Source organism: Eptesicus fuscus, chromosome 20 (assembly GCF_027574615.1).
Source record: "Eptesicus fuscus isolate TK198812 chromosome 20, DD_ASM_mEF_20220401, whole genome shotgun sequence".
Lineage (NCBI taxonomy): Eukaryota > Metazoa > Chordata > Mammalia > Chiroptera > Vespertilionidae > Eptesicus > Eptesicus fuscus.
The window spans coordinates 14580372-14602760 of NC_072492.1; the positions used below are offsets into that span (position 1 = coordinate 14580372).

General features: G+C 59.4%; 1 protein-coding gene across 1 annotated transcript in view; it reads left to right on the top strand.

The window, feature by feature from the left end:
- Window positions 1–22042, top strand: part of ATP2A3 (ATPase sarcoplasmic/endoplasmic reticulum Ca2+ transporting 3) — a 35009-nt gene extending 12967 nt beyond the window's left edge. Inside the window, exons 7-21 of the mRNA XM_054709894.1 lie at window positions 48–133; window positions 2242–2706; window positions 4572–4660; window positions 4745–4847; window positions 6054–6185; window positions 6551–6676; window positions 7735–7953; window positions 8080–8415; window positions 10550–10770; window positions 11894–12096; window positions 12677–12762; window positions 16482–16615; window positions 17132–17249; window positions 17775–17892; window positions 20851–22042. Of these exons, the coding sequence (XP_054565869.1) occupies window positions 48–133; window positions 2242–2706; window positions 4572–4660; window positions 4745–4847; window positions 6054–6185; window positions 6551–6676; window positions 7735–7953; window positions 8080–8415; window positions 10550–10770; window positions 11894–12096; window positions 12677–12762; window positions 16482–16615; window positions 17132–17249; window positions 17775–17892; window positions 20851–20870 (2456 nt within the window). The 3' untranslated portion in view covers window positions 20871–22042. The remainder of the gene's footprint in view (window positions 1–47; window positions 134–2241; window positions 2707–4571; window positions 4661–4744; window positions 4848–6053; window positions 6186–6550; window positions 6677–7734; window positions 7954–8079; window positions 8416–10549; window positions 10771–11893; window positions 12097–12676; window positions 12763–16481; window positions 16616–17131; window positions 17250–17774; window positions 17893–20850) is intronic.
- The last annotated feature ends 347 nt before the right edge of the window (window positions 22043–22389 follow it).

The following is a 22389-nucleotide window of genomic DNA, read 5'->3' on the forward strand; positions in this document are numbered from 1 at the left end:
TGGGGGTGCCTTCACACGGGGCTTCTAATTTCTGATTCCATGACCAGGCGAATCCGTGTCCGTGACCAAGCACACAGATGCCATCCCAGATCCCAGAGCTGTGAACCAGGACAAGAAGAACATGCTGTTTTCCGTAAGTCCGTGGGCCTTTGCCTGGACAATGATAATAGAAAGAAAAACATTTAGATGAATCAGTTAAAGCCCTCATCTATTATTCACAACACATATAAGTTTATAGTGAAATAATAGCTGTGCCTGTATTGGTTTATTTAATCTTCATAACAACACCTTTGTTATCTGCATTTTCCAGCAAGGAAATAGGCACAGAGTTGTTAAGTAAGTGGCCCAAGGTCACACAGCCAGTGAATGGCAGAGCTGGGATGTGAATTTAGACATTCTGACTCCAGAGCTTTTCCTCTTACCTGCTAGGTTTATCCTGCCTTAAACTGGAGAGGGGTCGAGTTTGTCTATTGTCATTCAGCGGGGAATCTTCTAGAGCAGTGGTTCTCAACCTTCCTAATGCCGCGACCCTTTAATACAGTTCCTCATGTTGTGGTGACCCCCAACCAAAAATAAATTATTTTCATTGCTACTTCGTAACTGTAATTTTGCTACTGTTATGAATCGTAATGTAAATATCTGTGTTTTCCGATGGTCTTAGGCTCTACAGCATCGGTTCTCAACCTGTGGGTCGAGACATTACAAAGGTTGAGAACCGCTAGCAGGGTCGCCTAAGACCATCGGAAAACACAGATATTTACATTACGATTCATAACAGTAGCAAAATTACAGTTATGAAGTAGCAATGAAAATAATTTTTTTTTGGTTGGGGGTCACCACAACATGAGGAACTGTATTAAAGGGTCGCGGCATTAGGAAGGTTGAGAACCACTGCTCTAGAGGAAGAGGGTTGCTAAAGTGGAGGAGGATGGCAGGAATAGTCATTTCTCCTCGGGGCAGACCAACCCCCCAAGTCACGATGCCAGGCCCCCCCGACTCTTTTCACGGAGATTGATGGGTTCAACCCTGTTGGGAGTGACCTTCCCCTGGGGCTCAGAGGGACTTAACTAGTGATGCTCTCAGGCTGCCCAGAAACAGCCTGAAGCCGAGCACGGAAGCCACAAGGATGGCTCAGGTCGGTGGGCAGGCCCAGGGCACCAAGTGATAAGGGGCTAGAGAAGCTCCCTGGAAGGGAGCAGAAGTGGGAGAATGACCTTCACCCAGAGCTCTTCCGGAGGACAGCGCCCTGCCTCGAGGCAGGGAAGCCTTGGGGTGGGAGGGGACTCCGAGGGCGTGCTCACTAGGAGCCTTTAAGGAGGTTGCTCTGGCTAACGGCAGGTCATTTCCTCAGCTGAGGGCCTGCGAGTGGGGGGCGGGGCTGCATGGCTCAGGGCAGAAGAGGGGCTGAGGCTGCCACCAGCACCCCCCTCGCTCCGTCCTCAGCACAGCCGCCCGTCTGAGGGGTACTGAGCTAAGAGCCTCCGGGAGCAGCTGCCTTGGGCTTCTGTTGGACCATTTTTGAGAAGAGGACATGGAAGCTCAAGGCCGGCCGGCCCTTACACTGGCCCTTAAAGTCCTGGCTGCCCAGGATTTGACTTGGGCCTTGGAAATGGATGGACTTAAGGTCAAGTTTTCCGGATTGACCAGTAAATATTTACGGATGGTTTACCTGTGATCACAGTCGGTCACATTCCTGCGTGGCCGCTTTGTTGTTTATGAATCTTACTTTGATGGGTTGGTGCTATGCTGTGCTGGTTGATTATACTGTCAATATTGGCCTGGCGCCCAGGAGGTGTGGCTCAGTGGCTGAGCGTCGACCCGTAACCCAGGAGGCCATGGTTCGATTCCCCGTCAGAGTGATCCCCAGTAGTGGGTGTGCAGGAGGCAGGTGATCGATGATTTTCTCTCATCATTGATGTTTCCATCTCCCTCTCCCTCTCCCTTCCTCTCTCTGAAGTAAATAAAAGCATAGTTTTTAAAATATTGGCCTGGAGCTTCCTCTGTGCCAGGCCCCATGGTAGGCACTGGGGATATGGTGCTGAGCCAAGCCCCTGCCTCCGTAGAGCTGGCACTGTCGCGGAGATGGCAGCAGTAACAGCACCGTATAGCTGCGTAAGTCCAGGAGCGCTAAGCGACACGGAGAAAGAGAGCCACGCGGGGGATAAGAGCCCGACCCTGCAGGAGCAGGGGTCCTGCGCCCTTTCCCTGGTGCTTAACAGCTCTCCCCTCCTCCCTGGCCAGGGCACCAACATCGCCTCGGGCAAGGCAGTGGGTGTGGCCGTGGCCACGGGCCTGTGCACGGAGCTGGGTAAGATCCGGAGCCAAATGGCGGCCGTGGAGCCCGAGCGGACGCCGCTGCAGCAGAAACTGGATGAGTTTGGGCGCCAGCTGTCCCATGCCATCTCCGTCATCTGCGTGGCTGTGTGGGTCATCAACATCGGCCACTTTGCCGACCCGGCGCACGGCGGCTCCTGGCTCCGAGGTGCGGTGTACTACTTCAAGATTGCCGTGGCCCTGGCCGTGGCCGCCATCCCCGAGGGCCTCCCGGCTGTCATCACTACATGCCTGGCGCTGGGCACACGGCGCATGGCACGCAAGAACGCCATCGTGCGGAGTCTGCCCTCCGTGGAGACCCTGGGCTGCACCTCCGTCATCTGCTCCGACAAGACGGGCACGCTCACCACCAATCAGATGTCTGTCTGTCGGGTGAGTGTGTCCGGCCAGCTTGGGGTCCCACTGGTGTTGCTCTGTGATGCTCAGCGGGCTCCGCTCCGCTCCTCTCTGGGTCGCGCCCTGGCTCCTTTTCGGCTGGGGGTGGAGGACAGAGCCTGTAGGATGCCCCCTGGTGGGGAACAGAGTCAGGTTTTCGGGGGGCAGAGCAGCATAGTCTGGCCGGACATGTGTCCCTAGGCAGGTCATTGCCCAAAACTGAACCTCAGTTTCCTCATCTGAAGTCTGGGTATGTCAGCCCTGCCCGGTCGCCATAAAGGGCACAGGACAGGGTCAAAGTACAGCCTTGAGGCATCTGAGCCAAGCTGGGCCTTGGACCCAGGTTCTATCCCGCTCTCCCATGACTCGCTATGGTCAACGCCTGTCATCAGATCCACCAGCTCCAGTGTCCTGGGAAGAGCCAGAGCAGGAATTATTCATTCCCTGGAATTCGATCCCAGATCCTGGCCCTGCTGCCCACATGCTCCAGGGATTCTGGCTGAGACTCTAGCAGGTGCAGAGGGCAGACGGGTGGGTGAGGTGATGGTGAAGGTTGTGGATTTCCCAACTGTCTCAGGTCCGCCCCCCTCCCCCCAACACTCCTGTCCCACCTCTGCTCCCACAACCTGCCCACTGGGCCTTGGCAATCCAGGCTCTGGATCTGAGACTTCAGAACCCAATGGAAGCCCATCAGAGGCCGCCGCAGGGGAGGGGGCACCAGCGGCCTGACTGCTCGGCAGCCCCTGACCTGCTAAAATCCCTAGTGGGACTTCATTTGAGCAGTGTCCTTGACTGAGAAGCACAGGGCAGGGCAGTTGTAGAGGCCTTACGTGCTGGACGATGGCTGAGAAACCTGACTTCGTGGGGCTGTGCTGGCTGGAGGGCTGCCCCAGGAGCAGGGAGGGGCGCGTGAAGGAAGGGGCATTTATTGAGCACCTGCTGGGTGCTGGGCTGGCCATTGGTGTGGGAATGTGCAGCGAGGCAGTTTCCAGGAAGCAAGAACTGTCTCCCTGGCAGAGCTGGCTGGCAGGCAGGAAATGGGCTGCCCAGGGCCGGGAGAAGCCCCATCTCTGAGAGGCACAGGCAGGGGCTGGGGGACCCAGCAGGCCCTCTGGGCAGAGCTCACTCTGTGTGGACACCTTTGGGCAGGAGGGTCTGTGCCCCAGAACAGGCTGTGGGTTTTCTCCCTTAGAGGCCAGGAACCCATTCCCTTGAAGGGGAAGAAGGGGCAGCTGGATGCTGGTCCCACTTTCTCTCCAAGTCACCAGTGGAGAAACAGGCTCAGTGCTCAGCCAGGGGTCACACTGCAAGACGGCAGGACCCAGGCTTCCTGCCCCAGCTCAGGGCTCTGTCAAGCTCCCAGCGGCCCCCACAACATTGAAGAGTCTGCTATAAACCCCTCAGGGGTCTAGAGCAGTGGTCGGCAAACTGCGGCTCACGAGCCACATGTGGCTCGTGAGCCTCAGTTTGCCGCTCTGTTGACTAATGAGTTTGCTGACCACTGGGATAGGGGCTTAATTACAAGGAACAACAACAGCCTGTAATTATTGGAATCGAGACTCTAGGTCAGTGGTCGGCAAACTCATTAGTCAACAGAGTGGCAGACCGCGGCTCGCGAGCCGCATGTGGCTCGTGAGCCGCAGTTTGCCGACCACTGGTCTGGATACACCTGGGCAGAGCAGAGGTTCCCGCCTCAGCCTGGACTCTGTACTATACACAGCACCTCTGTGAGCCTGTGGGAGGGAAGGCGGGTGGCTCCAATGCGGGCCCACAGGACCCCAACCTGGGGCCAGGCTTTATTCAGACTGGGAGGAGGGAGGTGAGGGCCCATCTCAGCATGCCCCTGTGCTCCCCATCCTCAGATGTTCGTGGTAGCTGAGGCAGAAGCTGGCGCATGCCGTCTGCACGAGTTCACCATCTCCGGCACCACCTACACCCCAGAGGGCCAAGTGTGAGTGCTGGGCGAGGGGCCGTGGGTGGGCGGGGCTTCCAGGGGCGGGGCCAAGGCCCTGGTGCTGACCGCCTGGCTCCTCAGGCTGCAGGGAGAGCAGCCGGTGCGCTGCGGGCAGTTCGATGGGCTGGTGGAGCTGGCGACCATCTGTGCCCTGTGCAACGACTCCGCCCTGGACTACAACGAGGTGGGCCGCTACTCCGTTTCATGGTCTCCCAGGACAGACCCTTCTCCCAGGGTCTCAGAGCTCCCAGGATTGGTGGCACCTGCCGTTTTGGAGTGCCACACCCCAGGAGCACTGCCACCCCTACACATACACCCCTCAACTGCCACCCCTTCCTCTTTCTCGACCGGATTTGGAACCCTGCCCTGGGGCTCTTGGACTGTGGGGGACTGTAATGTCAGGGGCTGCAGGGCCAGGGAGGGTGTTTAAAGCAGAAGACACAGCCCAGGAAAGGCGAACAGACCACAACAGCCTGGAGTGATGTAGGCGTGAGTGCCCCTCCCGGTGGCTGGCAGGAGGCCACACCAGGCCAGGCCCAATGCCAGGCTGAGGCCAGACGGTAGCCACCAAAGGGCTTTCACCAAGGGAGTGGCATGGTCAGATTTACCTTTACCAATGCCACCCAGGCTTCTGTGTGGAGGATGGAACAGGCAGGGCAAGACTGGAGCCAGGGAGCCCTAGGTGGTCATCCAGGCCAGGGAGCTGCTGGCTGCGGCCTCAGGAAGATGGGGCGTCGGAGAGAGACTGAGGAGCCAAGATCCTGGGACTTGGTAACGGGCTCGATGAACAAGAGGTGGAAGTCAGGGCAGCTTCCTGGCTGTGACTGTAGCTATAGTGACTAAGGTAGCAACTACAGGGCGAGGAGAGGAGAGGTGGCCTGACGGTCCCCGAAGGGCAAAGTCCAGCGGGCAGCAGCTGGACAGGTGGGCTGAGAGCTCAGGGGGGCGGTCTCGGCCGGCTGGGCTCTGGCATTCGTGAACACGTGAAGGGTGGTGGAGGCAGGGGCCACGTGAGACCTCCGGGAGAGGTGGGAGGGGAGGAGCAGGATCGGAGAGCAGGATTTACAAGGAGGAAGGAATTGGGAAGGAGGCTGAGGAGGAGCCAGGAGAGAGAGGTGGAGGGCAGGGAGGGTGCAAGGTGGGCTTAGAGCTCAGGGGAGAGGTCTTCGTACCAGAGAAGGGAGGGTCGGAAGGGAAGGTGAGCATCAGCGCCAGACACCACTCAGACCCCAGGTTAGCTGGGCTGGGAAGGGCCCACAGGTCTGGTGCAAAAGAGGCTACAGGTACCGGGCAGAGGGAGCTCCAGGGAGCAGGAAGTGGGGGGGAGGTGAGGCTGGGAGCCCTCTGGGGGCCACCCTTCCCCTTACTCCTGTACCCTGGGCCCCGCCAGGCCAAGGGCGTGTATGAGAAGGTGGGAGAGGCCACAGAGACAGCGCTGACTTGCCTGGTGGAGAAGATGAACGTGTTCGACACCAACCTGCAGGACCTTTCCCGAGTGGAGCGAGCTGGCGCCTGCAACGCGGTGAGCAGGGTGGGGGCTGGGCCTTCTGGGGCATCTGGGGAAGGGAGAGAGGAGGACAGAGTCCTGGGAGGCTTCTGGGAGGAGGAAGGACCTCAGACCCTCGTACTACTTGGCGAGGAAGAAAATGGAGGAAAACACTGAGTGAGGCCAAGACTTGGAGTTGGGAAGTGCACAGCATGGCGGGGAATTGGCAACTTTATGGCACTTCTGGGGCTGGAGAGGGAGATGGAGGCCTCAAACGCCCGGAGTCAGAGGAGAGACTCCGCCCTCCATAGCAAGGGGCTCTGTAGGGGGCTGAGCGGCTGGCGGGAAAGCAGTGGTCGCTGGCTCTGCCCCTCCCGCCCTGACCCACCTGGGCCCCACAGGTCATCCGTCAGCTGATGCGGAAGGAGTTCACCCTGGAATTCTCCCGAGACCGGAAGTCCATGTCAGTGTACTGCACGCCTACCCGCCCCGGCCAGGCGGCCCAGGGCAGCAAGATGTTTGTGAAGGTGGGAGCTGCCTGCCTGGCTGGGGCCTCTCCGTGCGTGGGGTCCCTGGGGCCCCTGGTCTCCGTCCTCTGAAGAGCACAGGCTGCAGCTGTGGGGGACGAAGGGAGGTGTGCGGCCCACCGTCAACAATGGACCCGGAACCAGGGTGGTTGCCTGCCTGGGGGGCCTGGGAGCAGGATCCCGACGTGGTGGAGGTACAGCCAGGGACCTGCCCCTCGCCATGGTCCCAGCTCTGGGCTGAGAGGCACTGCCTGGCCACACGACCTTGGGGTCACCCATGCTCTGCTGTGGGGCTCAGTCTCCCCATCTGAATAGCAGGGCTGGGCTGGAAGCCCCGTGCCTCTGACTGGGGGTGTGGAGGTGGGTGGTGCCCCTCCTCGGTGCTCCTTCCCAGAGAGGGAGGAACCCGCCCCGTCCCATCCAGACCTCTGCCCGCAGCACCTCCTCTCGCTGCTTTGGGGCCTGGAGGAGGAATCGCAGCCCTGACCTCACTGCAGTGGCGGCGTCAGCCCCTGTCGGAACGAAAGGCTTCTGTGGGCGGCTTGGGCTGCTTCGAGAACGTGGCCCTGCCTTTGGGGAAAGGGAGAAGCACTGGTGGAATGTTCAGGGCGATTCCCAGGCGTGGGGGGCGGTCTGAGGTGCAACCTCGAGGTCACCGAGGAGCCTGCCACCCCCAGATCACCTTCTCAGAGCCAACCCACCACACCCTCAGCGTGGCTCTATTCTGGTGCCCAAGCAGGGCCCAGCCTGCCTCCTGCTGCTGAGCCCTCTATAGAATTGGGGTCCCCCTTTCCCCCAAAATGCTGCAGTCATCTCAGCGCAGGCTGGTGGGGGGCGGGTGCCATCCGTGGCGGCCATGACCCGCCCATTCCCTTGGGGTCTCCTCACCAGGGGCCCCTCGGTTCCCACTCTGAGCTTTCAGAGGACGGATTCTGGGCCTCCTTGGCTGTGTGTCCCCTTGGGTGACCTTTCCCCATATCGGGGCCGCCGTTTCCTCGGTTGGTCAGGAGGGAGGAGAGGGGTCCTGGCTGACAGAGTTGCCCCTCCTCATGCTGCAGGGGGCTCCGGAGAGTGTGATCGAACGCTGCTCCTCGGTCCGAGTGGGGAGCCGCACAGTACCCCTGAACACCACCTCCAGGGAGCAGATTCTAGCCAAGATCCGGGACTGGGGCTCGGGCTCGGACACGCTGCGCTGCCTGGCGCTGGCCACCCGGGACGCGCCCCCGAGGAAGGAAGACATGCAGCTGGATGACTGCAGCAAGTTTGTGCAGTACGAGGTGGGTGCCGGCGGCCGGGGGAGGGGGGAGGCGGGGGGAGGGGGGCAGGCGTCTGCCCGCAGCGGCTGGGCGGGCAGCAAGGGGAGGAGGGGCCCCGGCCCCACAGGCATCTGCCCCTCCCTCCAGACGGACCTGACTTTCGTGGGCTGCGTGGGCATGCTGGACCCTCCGAGGCCTGAGGTGGCTGCCTGCATCGGACGCTGCCGCCGGGCGGGCATCCGTGTGGTCATGATCACGGGGGACAACAAAGGCACGGCTGTGGCCATCTGCCGCCGGCTTGGCATCTTCAAGGACACGGAGGACGTGGTGGGCAAGGCCTACACGGGCCGCGAATTCGATGACCTCAGCCCCGAGCAGCAGCGCCACGCCTGCCGCACGGCCCGCTGCTTTGCCCGTGTGGAGCCTGCACACAAGTCCCGCATCGTGGAGTACCTGCAGTCCCTCAACGAGATCACCGCCATGGTGAGGCCACAGACGGGTGCCGGGGGGTAGGGGGGGTGGTGCCGCGTGGGGGGAACACATGCCACACGGCTTGGAACGAGCAACCGTGAACCCCTGCCTCGGCCTCATTCTTATTTTCCCCAGCATTGTGTTACCAACACAAAGGCAAATTGAAATAATTGTATAGCGGGGCTTCTATGCCCACCAGCTAGATGCTGCAAATCACCTTTTGTTATCATTGCTTTAGCGCATACCTGTCCATCTGTCCATCCCCAATCCATCTTTTGTTGGATGCCTTTCGGAGTTGTAGGCATCAGCACCCTTCGCCCTCACGTGCTTCAGAATGCGTACTCTAGAGAGCAGTGCTTGTGGTTCCGTCTTTTTCCTTTTTAAGGTAAAACTTGCATGCGGGGAAATGCACACGCTTTAAGCATGCCATTCACTTGATGAGTTCTGGCAAATGACACACCTGTGTCATCCAAACCCTTCCAGGGAGCATTACCATCAACCCGTGAGTTTCCCCCATGCTCCTCCCCGCAGGCCCCTCTCCCGCAGCAGGCAACAGGCAACGGCTGCGCTGATTTTTCCAAGATAGTTCTGCCTGTCCTAGATTTTCATAGGAATGGAATCACACAGTATGGACTCCTTTGTGTCTGGCTTCTTCCTTTGGAGATGTTTCCGTGTTGCTGCGGGTTTCGGTAGATGATTGCTTTTTGATTATTATTATTGATTTTTTTTACAGAGAGGAAGGGAGAGGGAGAGAGAGTCAGAAACATTGATGAGAGAGAAACATCAATCAGCTGCCTCCTGCACCCCCCCTACTGGGGATGTGCCCGCAACCAAGGTACATGCCCTTGACCGGAATCGAACCTGGGACCCTTGAGTCCGCAGGCCGATGCTCTACCCACTGAGCCAAACTGGTTAGGGCAATGATTGCTTTTTTAATTGTTGAGTAGCATTCCATTGTGTGAGTACACCACAGTTTATTCGTTCTCCTGTGCATGGACATGGGGTGTGAGCCCCGTTTTCTCTTTCTTTTCTTTTTTTTTAAATATGTATTTTTATTGATTTCAGAGAGGAAGGGAGAGGGAGAGGGGGAGAGAGATAGAAACAGCAATGATGAGAGAGAATCATTGACCGGCTGCCTCCTGCACGTCCCCTACTTGAGATCGAGCCTGCAGCCTGGGCATGTGCCTCTCTCATTCTTGATTGCTGACCTATTCATCAACACTGTCTCACTTTTGACTTAGACCTCGTCCCTGACCTGGCCTCTGTTATTAATTTTGACCTCAGCCTAACCCAGTCCTTTACCTTCACCTTAATCCTGACCTGTGGCTCAGCCTGGACTTGGATAATGAACTGGGCACCAACCTTGACTTGATTACTTGAAACCTTGTTCTTGACTGTATTGTTGACCTTCACAAAGAAGGCCCCTGACCTTGACCTTGACCATCTGAATCTGATTCTTTGCTTTTAGCTCAACCCTGATATGGATTTCAGTTTTTACTTGGACCCTGACCTGATCCCTGACATTGATCTTGGTTCCCCAACCCAATACTTTATGTTGACTTCAACTTTGATCTGTCTTCCAATCTTGACTTTGACTGAATGCCAACTTCGACCATGACATCACTCCTGATATGGGCCATAGCCTTGATTTGGCCTCTGACTTTGACTTGACCTCTACCTTAATCTAATTTTTTAATCTTGAGCCTGAGTCCAGTCTTGACCCTGACCTTCCCCTTGACTCCAACCTTCACCTTGACTACAGTACTTACCTGGTCCTTGACCTGAGCCACAACCTTGACCTCATTCCTGACTTGCCCTTAACTTTGTCCTTAGCAGAAACTTTATCTTCTGCTCTACATCCAAACTAAATTTCATCCCCACCCACCCTCCTGCTCATCCCCACCTCACCATCTCCTCTGGCCTTAGACCTGGTCTGCTCCCCAACTTTGTCCTTGCCTTCACTCCTTGCCTTCCCTTTAGCCTCATCCCCAGCCCAGTTTCTAAGCTCATGACCCCACATTTGTTCCGTCCAGCTGTCTGCTTCCGAGGGGACATCCTCTGAGCTTGGGGATAGGCTGAGTTGAAGGGAGTTGGGGGGATAGAAAGGAGCGGTCTCAGGTGTGAACCCACCTAACCTGGTCTCCAGACTGGAGATGGGGTGAACGACGCCCCAGCCCTGAAGAAGGCAGAGATCGGCATCGCCATGGGCTCCGGCACAGCCGTGGCCAAGTCGGCAGCAGAGATGGTACTGTCAGATGACAACTTCGCCTCCATTGTGGCTGCAGTGGAGGAAGGCCGGGCCATCTACAGCAACATGAAGCAATTCATCCGCTACCTCATCTCCTCCAACGTGGGCGAGGTCGTCTGGTGAGGCCCCACCCCTTCTTCCCAGCCCTCTAGACCCGTGGTCGGCAAACTGCGGCTCGCGAGCCACATGCGGCTCTTTGGCCCCTTGAATGTGGTTCTTCCACAAAATACCACAGCCTGGGCGATCTATTTTGAAGAAGTGGCATTAGAAGAAGTTTAAGTTTAAAAAATTTGGCTCTCAAAAGAAATTTCAATCGTTGTGCTGTTGATATTTGGCTCTGTTGACTAATGAGTTTGCCGACCACTGCTCTAGACCATATGCTTCCCTGAGACCAGGGAAACACCTGTTCCTGGGATGGGGCTGCTGGGATGGAGGAGCATGTGACTTGCCCTGGCTGGGGCCTTCCAAGGTCTCCCCTCAGGTGGGCCAGGACGGGGACACCTTGTCGCTCTCGAGGCCCTGGTGTACCCAGCCCCCAAGGAGGTGCCTGAAAAGTCCTTTATCATCCCTCCCGCCCTAACCTTCCCACGTTCAGAGTCATGCAAATGGGAGAACTAGCCCCACCTCTGGGCAGTGATGTGTTCGTGTGTGTCCGTGGAGGGTGCGCACAGTTGTGAGTGCGCATGGTGTGTGTGCCTGAGTGAGAAGTGTGTGTGTGTGTGTGTGTGTGTGTGTGTGCGCACCTGTGTTCTGTTGCATCTTTGGGGTGAGTACAAGCACAGGGACTTGTGCAGGTGTATAGCTGTGTACACGCTTAGGTTAGCATGTGAGAGATGGCTGTGGGGAATGGGGAGCTCGTGTTTGCCTGGACACGTGAATTCTGCATCTCTGTATGTGGGGCAAGCGTACAGGTGTTTGCTTGTGTTTGTGGGATTGTGTAGCCTGTGCTGGGTTTTTGCTCATGTCTGTGAACAAATGTGTCTATGCTTGGGCATCACTGTCCACATGTGTATGCCCCAAAGAGGACTATGTCCTAGCAGGAGAGGCCTGAAGAGCAGATATGCCCAGGCTCCCGAGCTGGGACTGGGGGAGCCAGGGCGCCCAGTGTGAGGCAGAGCTATGTACACACACCTCTCACTCATGCACACACGTCAGCACTAGCAGGGCGAGGCTGGGCCGCTGAGGAGGGCGGGAGCTGGGCCCTCCATTGGCGGGGGCTGGAGCCTACGACTCTGGTTCCAGCATCTTCCTCACGGCCATCCTGGGCCTGCCCGAAGCCCTGATCCCTGTGCAGCTGCTCTGGGTGAACCTGGTGACGGATGGCCTGCCTGCCACCGCCCTGGGCTTCAACCCTCCAGACCTGGACATCATGGAGAAGCTGCCCCGCAACCCCCGCGAGGCCCTCATCAGCGGTTGGCTCTTCTTTCGGTATCTGGCTATTGGAGGTAAATGGGGGACCCCAGCTCTCAGTGGGGTTCCAGGAGTCTCCTAAGACCCTATATCAGTTAGGCTTGCAAACTGCAGACAGTATGACTCAGCCTGGCTTGTGCCAAAAGAAACTGTGTGAGCTCATCTAACTGAAAGGACTAGCGCCTGCTTCAGGCATGGCTGGACCCAGGCCTCAGATAGTAGTAGCAACTGACATGTTTTGGCTCTGTCTCAGCTCCACTCTCAGGCAGGTACCTCTGTGGTGGCAGAATGGCTATGGCAGCTCCAGCCCTCGTGCCTGCTCCATTGCAACCCCAAATTCAACAGGAGAAAGAGCTCGTTATCATACTACTCCCTCAGTAGTAGGATAAAAGTCTCAGGCCTGTTCTCATTGGCCCAAATTGGTTTACCTGCTTATCTCTTAGCCAATCACTGTGGCCAGGGGTGTGACACACCGATTGCCAGTCAGGGCCCACCACTGGCTCCTGTGGCCTAGAGAGGGAGAGGGTGGTGTCGGGGAGTTACTGGGGAGGGGAAAGGGGTGCCGGGAAACCACAGCGGTCCATTGTAGCTGGCTTCCTCCCGCCCTCCCTGCAGTGTATGTGGGCCTGGCCACCGTGGCTGCCGCCACCTGGTGGTTCCTGTATGATGCCGACGGACCTCACATCACCTTCTACCAGCTGGTGAGTGACAGCCAGGGAGCCTGTTGGGGGGATTTCCGAGTTGGAGTTTCAGGGGGAAGGGGTCCAGAACCCTGGGATGGCCCACGGCTATCCCTTCCCACCCCCCCATTCACACGTACATTCACCACCTGGGGAGCCAAGCTCAGAGCTGGGGAGTCAAGTGCAGAGAGCAGCCCGGTCCCCGAGCTGGACACGAGGCTACTCCCTCTCCCAGGCTTTTAGTTAGGGGGGACCAGGGGCATGACTGCCCACGAGCGTCTTACCTTTATTGAGGAGCCCCCAAAACAGTGGAGGCTCAGAAAGATGAGCCCCTAAAGGATGCAACTTCAGGCAGAGGGTCAAACCGAGGAGGTCAGGAACCTGCCAGGTCCCCCCATCCTCCCCATAACCAACCTATTTCTCAGAGAAGGGACCCCCTGACCTCTCGAAGTCCCCTGGCTGGCAGGTGCCCTCCACAGGGCTCTCTTAGCTCAGCACAGTTCTGGAAGCAGGCAAGGAGATGTCTGTCCGTCTGTCCCTCTGTCTGAGCAGCCAGGGTATCTCCTTCGCTTGCAAGAGCCTTCCGGCGGTTCTGTGGGTTTGTCGCTGAAAGCCGCGAGCGAGCGGCAGGGACGCAGGATTTCCTTCTGAGTGCCGCCTTTGCTACTTCCCTGCAGACAGAAGACCCTGCGGGAGGGGCCCTGACTCCTGCCCCATCCCTGGAGTGTCAGGGGACCGCCCTGAGGGCAGTGCCAGGGCTGGGCCACCATCACTGGCCCTCCCTGGCGAGCCTGTGATTTCAGGGGTTCTCCGGTGTTCCCATCCAGGTTGAGGCAGTCCAGGGACACTTTCCTGGCACCTGCCAGCCCTCAAGCACGTGGGCAGCAGTGCAGGGCATGGGCCCAGCTCTCAGCCAGAGGCTGGTGCCCCCAGCCCTCAGGAGATGGCAGATGCTCGGGCACCTCAGCCAGTGGGAGCTCCAGGGTGGAGGTGGGGCTGTGCTGACCATCCCTCAGCTGCCTTCTTCCAGCCCCGTCTTTATTACCATCCTTTATCCTGCGGATCCCAAATCTCCAAGCACCTACCCACCCACCCCCACCTTCTGACCGCAGACCCACATGTCCAGGTGGCTATCTCCTCCAGGATATCCCACAGACCCATGACGCTCACCACTTCCAAAATCAAATCTATCACCCTCCCCCAAATAATCTCTCTCCTCCCTCCCCATCTCAGGTTCACTATCTGCCTGTCACCCAAGCCAGACACCTGGGGGTCACGCCAGGCACATATTAATTACCTATCGGCCTCCAGTCTTCTCGGTGCCACCTTCCCAACAGTCCTCCGGCCATCCCAGTTCTCGTTTATCCACTTGGCCAACTAATGGCTGTTAGGCGCCGACTGTGCCAGGCACAGAGGACTAGGGCCGTGGCAGTGCCCGAGCAGGCGGAGTCTGCAGAGAGCTCCTGTCTGGAGCGGGAGAGCCTTGGAGATGGGCAGTCACATGTCAAGGTGGGAAGCCTTTCAGCAGAGACAAGGCAGTGGCTGTGGGACTGAGAAGTGGTTAGACCTAAGGTAGAACTCTCAGTTGTTAGAGTTTCGGGAGAGGAGCCCAGAGCCCCCGACTTCCTGGAATAAGCTGCCCTAAGGCAGCAGAGCGGTTCGGAGCACGGAGCACGGAGCTGGAAGCAGCCCCGGCGCACCCCCTCGTGCTCCCACACGCTAGCTGTGTGACGGTGGACAGCTCCTTAACCTCGGCTGCTCTCCTCATCTGTGAAATGGATGACAGCCCCTGTCTCACAGCGTATCGAGAGGATTAATGGTAAAGTGTTTAGACCAACAGAGCACATATATACGTGTTAAGTTCATGAGGAGCCTCGCAGGAGAAGGTAAAAGGGAAATAGAGGCAAAGGCAAGGGGGACGCAGGGCAGTGGCTTCACCCAAAGAAACAGGCCCCCTCTTCCACAGGGGCTCCCCGTGAGCCCCTGAGGCAGAGTGCCAGGCCTGAGCACCTTCCAAGAAACAGTTTGGAGGCCTCCCTGTGACCCATGACCCGGGTATCGTCGTGTGTGGCAAGTGCTCGCCGGTGAAACCCAGCAGGTCTGAACAGGGCAGGTACTTATGGCAAGAGCAACAGATTCATTGCAACATGTGCTGTGACCTGTTCAGGCTTCCTCCCCGTGCACATGCAGAGGACCTGGGTGAGCACGCAGGTGCCCACGAGGGAGGCGTGCACTGCACGTGTGTACGTGTACCCCTGGGCCACTGCAGTGGCCGGAGCGTTTGGCCCTCTTGGCCGCTGGGTGGGTTCAAGGTATATGTTCAAGGCAATGAAAACATGCACTTGTCCCAAATCCCGGAGCTTGCTTTTTGGGAAAATCACTTTTGACATAAGACTCTCTATCTTTTTACTTATTTTTTTTTTTATTTTAAAAATTTTTTGTTAATCCTCTCCCAAGGATATTTTTTCCATTGAGTTTTTTTTTAGAGAGAGAGTAGAAGTGGGGGAGGGGGAGAAAGAGAGAAACATCGACGTAAGAGAGGCACATCAATTGGTTGCCTCCTGCACGAGCCCTGAATGGGGTGGGGATCAAACCTGCAACCGAGGTACGTGCTCTTGACCGGATATCCAACCCTTGACCCTTTGGTGTGCAAGACTACGCTCTAACCACTGAGCCACACCAGCCAGGGCTACCTCTTTTTACTAAACTAAGACATCTGGCCAGGCCACAGACTTTTAGAATTTCTCACCCTGCGTGAAGGCACCAGCAGCCCGTTCCGGCTGAGTCAGCTCCCCGTGGTTATGCAGTGTGGGAAAGTGGAGGTCAGACAGCCGTCATCCCACAGGTTTCTCTCTGAGGGTTATTTTCACAGCCCATGGCCCTAGTTTCTAAACGCTTAGTTTCCAAGATCTGAGTTCAGATGAGGCTCCAGAGGACAAACTTATGTTACAGGACAAGGGTGCTGTTTAACGCTACGCTTGTTCACACTCATCCCGTGACACGGAAGGGAGTGAGCCAGGCTCTCCCGGGGCGGGGGGGGGGGGGGGGGGGGGGGAATGCGGGCTCGGTTCTGCACTTGTCACAGCGGGCTCCGTGAGCGAGGTTTCGGGGTGGAGGGAACTCCCCGGGGGCTGCGCGGGCGAGGGCCACTTCCTTAGCGACCCTGAGCGCTTCTTGCTGATTACGAAGGAGGCGGACAGTGAGCCGGTGTCTGGCGATTCATTAGTTCAAAAGCAAAGGGTAGGTCAGGCGGAGCCCAATTTCAGTGGCATAAATGGAGGAGGGATGAATGGAATCGAATGGATCAGTACTGAGTAGGGCACATGCACTCATTTTCTACCCACCAAAGGTGAACTCCATTCAAGCATCATTTTACTGGTTTTCCAAATGTTACGTCTTCAGTGTTCTCAGTTCATCACCAGCCCTGCTCCTGGACCTCCCCCTGAGCCCAGCTCCCCCTCCCCCCACTGTCCTCCCCGGCCTAATGCCAACCGCTCTCTCTGTCCCAGACCGTCTGCCCTTCTCCCTGGCACAGTGCTGGCCATCTGCCCCCACCTGGGCCAGCACCCCTCCCTCGAGCCGCCCCGGGGCAGCCCTTTCTCCCTGGTTGTGTAGAGTCCTCAGATGTGGGCGAGAGGTGGGTGAGGCTTCCTTCTTCCCACAACCAGCGCGGTCGGTCCCTGACCGCTGTTCTCCCCGACCCCGCCTGACCCCACCTGACCTCACCACCGTTCCCTCAGAGGAACTTCCTGAAGTGCTCTGAGGACAACCCGCTCTTTGCCGGCATTGACTGCGAGGTTTTCGAGTCGCGCTACCCCACGACCATGGCCTTGTCTGTGCTGGTGACCATTGAAATGTGCAACGCCCTCAACAGGTGAGCTGGGCAGAGGAGCCCGGAGCTGGGGGTGAGGGCATGGAGGCTGAGGCTTCAGACTAGGGGGCTGAGGGTCAGGTGGGGCCCAGGATTGGGGTCAGAGGTGTCCAGTATTGTAGTATGAGGGCCAGGGGGTCCAGGATTGGGTCTGAGGGTCAGAGGTGTCCAGGATTGGGGTCTGGGAGTCAGAGGGATCCAAAAGAGAGTTCTACGAGTCAATGGGGCCACAATTGGGACCCAGAGGACAAGGAAGGCCAAGATTGGGGTCTGAAGAAATAGAGGGGCCAGGATTGGGTTTGAGGGACAGAAAGGGGGTCCAGGCCCCTGTGGGCTGAGCGGGCAGCAGTGACTCACCCCTTTCAGGCGCACTGACCTCCCAGAGTGCTCCATCCTCAGACCCGATTAGGGACGTGCTGAGGCTCAGGCCACCCCTGCACCTCCACACGGGGGTGGATGGTGCCCACGGCAGGGCTGCCTGCATCCCGGCCCAAGGTGAGCGCCCCGTGTCCTTGGCAGCGTCTCAGAGAACCAGTCGCTGCTGCGGATGCCACCCTGGCTGAACCCCTGGCTGCTGGCAGCTGTGATCATGTCCATGGCCCTGCACTTCCTCATCCTGCTCGTGCCGCCCCTGCCTGTGAGTGGGGCGCCACCCTACTCCCTTCTGCAGCTCCCGGGGTGACCAGGTCCAAGTCCTCTGACCTACAGCCCGGGGCTGGTGGCTGGGCCTCCTGGGCCCTTTGCCCTGGGAAGCCCTGGAGGACTGGGAGGGGAGGTCTGAGAGGTTCACCGCGCGGGGCCAGTCTCAGCCCATGACAAGCCACCGTCCTCCAGATAGGTCCCCACATCGGGAGCCCCTGACTTGGGGAAGAGAAGGGTGGGGGTCCCCCAAGGGAGGGGCAGGAGGGCAGACTACGCTCTTCCCTGGTGCGGAATCCCTCCCACCGCCCCACAGGACCAGGGGGATTGGTCCTGGCGGGGGCGTGAGGGGGTGAGGGAGAGGCTGGGAGGGCACTTCCAGCAGAGAAAGCGGGTACACGGGGATCTGGGGTGGGGCCTCGGGGGAGTCCTGGGCGTCCTCAGGGAGTCCCTGCGGCCTGGGGGATGAGCCGGTGGCCTGCGGGGCAGGGACAGCCCTTCCTTTAACCAGCCTCCCCCACAGCTCATTTTCCAGGTGACCCCACTGAGTGGGCGCCAGTGGGGGGTGGTGCTCCAGATATCTCTGCCCGTCATCCTGCTTGATGAGGCCCTCAAGTACCTGTCCCGGCACCACGTAGACGGTGAGTGGGAGCCCAGCCCCCCTCCCTGCCCGCCGGCTGCAGCGAGCGGTGCCAGCATCAGCCTCCGTGGCTGTGGGGGACATGAGGGGCCCTGATGGCTGGGGCCCGAGGTGTCTGCAGGGGTAGGGACCCTGGGAGCCAGCGGGAGCGCTGCTTAGGGCCACGCTGCCTCGCTCACCTTCCTGCCACCAGCCCTGCACGGCCAGGCTCGCTGGGCCCTCCCTGGCCTGGCCTCCGACTTCTCTGAACGTGGCCAGTCTTTATCGAGGCCAGGGGTCCTCAAACTTTTTAAACAGGAGGCCAGTACACTGTCCCTCAGACCGTTGGAGGGCCGGACTATAGTTTTAAAAAAAAACTATGAACAAATTCCTATGCACACTGCTAAGTCGGCTGCTAAGCAGGACAGGCAGCGGCGGCAAAAACACCCGGGGGGCCGGATAAATGTCCTCGGCGGGCTGCATGTGGCCCGCGGGCCGTAGTTTGAGAACCCCTGATCTAGGCCTTCTCAGGACAGTCTCCAGCCTCAGTGGGCAGCCGCCGACCCATCAGACCCCACCCCACACCGGGTTGGCCTCTTTGGTGTCCCCTTGTGGGCAGGGAGAGGGGTGGTTCTCTGTTTCTGAATTCACAGCTCGAGGTCTGCCTTAACCTTGGAATCGAGGGCAGGATGGCAGGGGTGGGGGTGGGGGCAGCGTGTAGAGGAGCAGCCTGGGGCCTGGCGCCCACCTGCCTGCTTCTGCCCGAGGGCCTCAGAGGGGGTGGTTCTGCCCCGCGGCATCGCCTCGCCGTCAGCCAGCCTGGAGAGCGAGGAAGCAGGGGCGAGAAATTCCTGGTTCCCGGGACCTGGAGCCAAGGAGGTAGCGCCCTGGCCAGGCTGCTGGAAGCCGGGGTTAGACCCCGCAATGGCAGTGGCGAGGCCTGGCTGGGCAGCTGGGCCCCTGAGGCCACCCCAGCAGGAATGTGTCCCGGCCCCAGGGGAGGGAGCCTGGGAGGGCTAGAAATAGAGCTGTGCTGTCACTTCACTGGGGCCAAGGCATTCGATCCCCATCTCCCACGCCGGCCAGCCCTCCTGGGTGCTGCAAATACTTCATTTTATTAAAAAGGCTGAAACAAGTTGTCCTTCTCTCTGGAGGAGCTGGCCCACCACAGATCTGTCCAGAGGGTGGCCTGGCCTGTGCGGGGTGGGGGAGCCCATGGGTGCTCAGACAAAGCAAGGCCTATTGGAGCCCATGGGTGGGGTAGGGGCAGCCCAGGTCTGGGGTAGGAGGAGCCGTACAAGGCATTCTGCGCCTGGGGTGGGTCTTTCTGGCCCACCCTCCGTGGATACTCCTGGGGAGGTGCAGATAGGGAAATGGGTCTGTGGCCTAAAACCCCATCCACGGGAGCCCAAGGCATCCCCGGCTCTGGCCGGAGCACAGGGTGGTCTAACCAGGAAGTCCTCTGGCCACCTTGACCACACTGACTCACCTGCGAAGCCACGCGTCCTGGGCCTGTGGCTGGCTCGGGCAGCTTCTCTGTCTTCCTCAAGAGCCTTCCCCAAGTGGCCACAACGGCCAAGGGGTTCGGCACATTTTCTTGACAAAACTTCAAGGTGAGAACATGTCTCAGCCAATGGGGAAAGCCGGAGTCTTGGGCACTGCCCAGCACGGGCTGTTGGAGTGAAGGACGCTGGGCCCAGGCGCAGGGAGCAGGGCCCTGGCCGATGGGACGGGTTGGGAAGAACGGAGCCTGGAGGAGGGCTGGAGGAGCAGGGTTGGCGTCCCTAGTGGGGCTGGAGCTGGGAGTGCAGGGGAGAGAGGTGAGGCCAGAGGTGAGACACGGCCTCAGATGCCAAGGTGAGGACCCTGGACATTATCCTCAGGGCCCTGGGAGCCACGAGGGTGGCAGCCTGGGAGGGATGGGGCGAGCATGGAGGATGGACGGACAGATGGGTGAAACTAAAGGCAGGAGGCTGGTCAGGGGACAAGGCCCAGGCCGCGCCCAGGGTGAGCTAGTCCCAGGCAACAGCTCCACGTCCACCACTAACCTGAGACGCTGACCGTGGCCCCGGGAGGTCTGGCTTTAAAAGGTGGTGCCTGCTGTCGCTGGAAGCCCAGACAGCTCTCCTTGTGCGGCTGCAGTCCCTGGGGCCTCCTCAAGCCGACGGGGCGGGGGTGGGAGAGGGGACCCTGTTACGTTCCCAAGCCAGTCTGGTGGCCTTTTAGGGAAGTTTTGCTGAGGCCTGATGCTCATGGCTTCCCGTGGTTGATGGGGTGTGTCCTGGGGAGAATTGTGGATCCTGGGTCAGCACCAGGGGTTGCGGGGAGGGGGCGGGGGGGGGGGCCTCTTGCCCCACCCACTGGCTCTCCCAGGTGTGGCTGAGCAGCTGTCAGGCAGAGGCCCGCAGGCTGGGCTGAGGAGAGGGGACGCCTGGAGAGGCCGCGTGGGTCCAACCTGGGAGGGCCCAGCAGCCTGGCCTTTACTCTGAGGGCAGTGGGGAAGCCCAAGGGGCTGATGGGCTGGATCTGAGGTGTGATGCCAGGGGTGGGAGGGTGATGGTGAGGTAAGATGGCAGCTGAGGGCAGGCTGAGAGGCCTTGCACCTGGGGCAGCTGAGAGAGAGACAGAAATGAGAGATATGAGCTGGTGAGATGTGGGTGGGGAAATCAGCAGGCCTGGGTTTATGAGCTAGGGAGGGAGGGTCAAGGCCGCCATGGTGTCTGGCTGTCATGATGCTGGACTGTGGTTCTTAAAATTAAAAACAAGAAGCGGTGCACAGGGGTGGGCTGGGGGCTGACGGAACACGTGGCGTGCAGGAGCCGGGGCGTCCGGGGGAGGGTGGGCTGCCGCTCAGGAGATGCGGGGGCTGGGCCTGCTGAGTGGGGGTGTGTGGGGGAAACGGGGTGGAAAGGCAGAAGGAACCAGCCTGGATGTGTGCTCTCATCACACAGCCTAACACGCTCTCCGCTTTGTCTTCCAGAGGAAAAGGGCCGGAAGTGAGCCGGGGGGCAGAGCGGAGTCTCCAGCGTGTACCTCATACGGACGGTGCCCACGCATTCGCCCACTCCCGCCTGCCACCACGCCGGCCAGCCACTTGCTCATGAGCCCTACTGACCGACTGAGGCTGGGATGGCCCCGGTCCTGTCCCTGTGGCCGTTGTCCCCTCTTTGCCTGCCTGGGGGCCCTGCTGCATGTCTTCCCGGGGACTCTCCTGGGAAGTTTGCCCCTGAAGCTCTGGCCCGGGAGGGGCCTGCCCAGAAGCCAGAGCTGGTGGCCAATCCTGAGACGCAGAGCCCTGCACCCCCAAACCCACGAGCACCTTCTGGAGCCCGCGCCCCCTTGCTTGGAGGCTGGGCTTTCCTTGGTGCCAGGCGTCTCTGGACTGAAAGAGGACTCCTCCAGGCCCCGCCCTCTCGCTGTGACCTCTCACTCAGTGCCTGGTCTGGGAGCTGGTCAGCTGGGGGTGGAAGGGGGAACATCTGGGCCCAGCTGTGCACAGCCAGGGCAGGCCACCCCCACACACTCTGCTCTGCTTCCACAAAGTCGGCTCGTGAGGGCGTGAGCCTCTTTCTGTTTATGTGCGCCGGGCGCTGAAGGGTCAGAGAGAGACAGGAGTGGGGGGAGGAGGCTAGGCAAGGACCCTCTCCTGGGAGACAGCCAGCCTGCCCGCCTCTGCTCGGCTCACTCCTGGACTCAGGTCCTCTGTCCTAAGCAGACGACACGTGTCTTCTCAGTGTAGACACGTGTCCTTGTCTACCAAGCAGGGGCCGGGTCTGCCCTCTGTGTGCCTGGCAGCAGAGACCTCGGATATGGGTCCCTGACAGCCAGGCCCTCCCACCCAGGCCCACGCCTGCCCATCTCGTGGTCCGCACGGCTGGGTGACCCTGAGTCCCTGGGCACCCCACACACCGTGAGCTGAAAGGATGTGGCTCAGAATGGCTGTTAGCGAGGCCCCTTCTCTCCCTCCAGCAAGATCGGGCGATAGGGAGAGCCTTTGATGGACAGAATGTTCTCATAACCCAGCTTTTGCCCCTTTGGCAAGAATTAGTTGTAGAAGAAAGCCCTGAGTAAATGACTGTGTCCTCTCCCTACCGAGTGTACAAAGTGATCATTTATACGCAAATCGAGACTCACATTCCTGTCCTGCCCACCCCACCCCCACATCCAAGCCCCTCGGCCTGCCTTGCTGGCCTGCCTTGCCCCTTGCCGACTAGTGGTCCCTCCCCCACCCCTCCCCTCGCTCACAGGTTCTGGCGGGGCTGAGAGATGCAGAGCTGGGTGGGGTTCCCTGGTGCGGGGTGTGTGTGTGTGGGGGGGGGAGCTGGTGAGGTAGATCTTAGCGGGAGGGGAGGGGGCAGGACCTTGCCCACCTGCTGACGTGCAGTTTGGAGAAATAAAGGTTGAGTGCCTGGGACACAGGAGGATGCCAGTGTCTATGTTTCCGGAAAGTGGTCCCACCATCTGCCCTCATCTACCTGGGGTGCCCCTCCTGTACCCACCCCCACCCCACAAAGCCTCA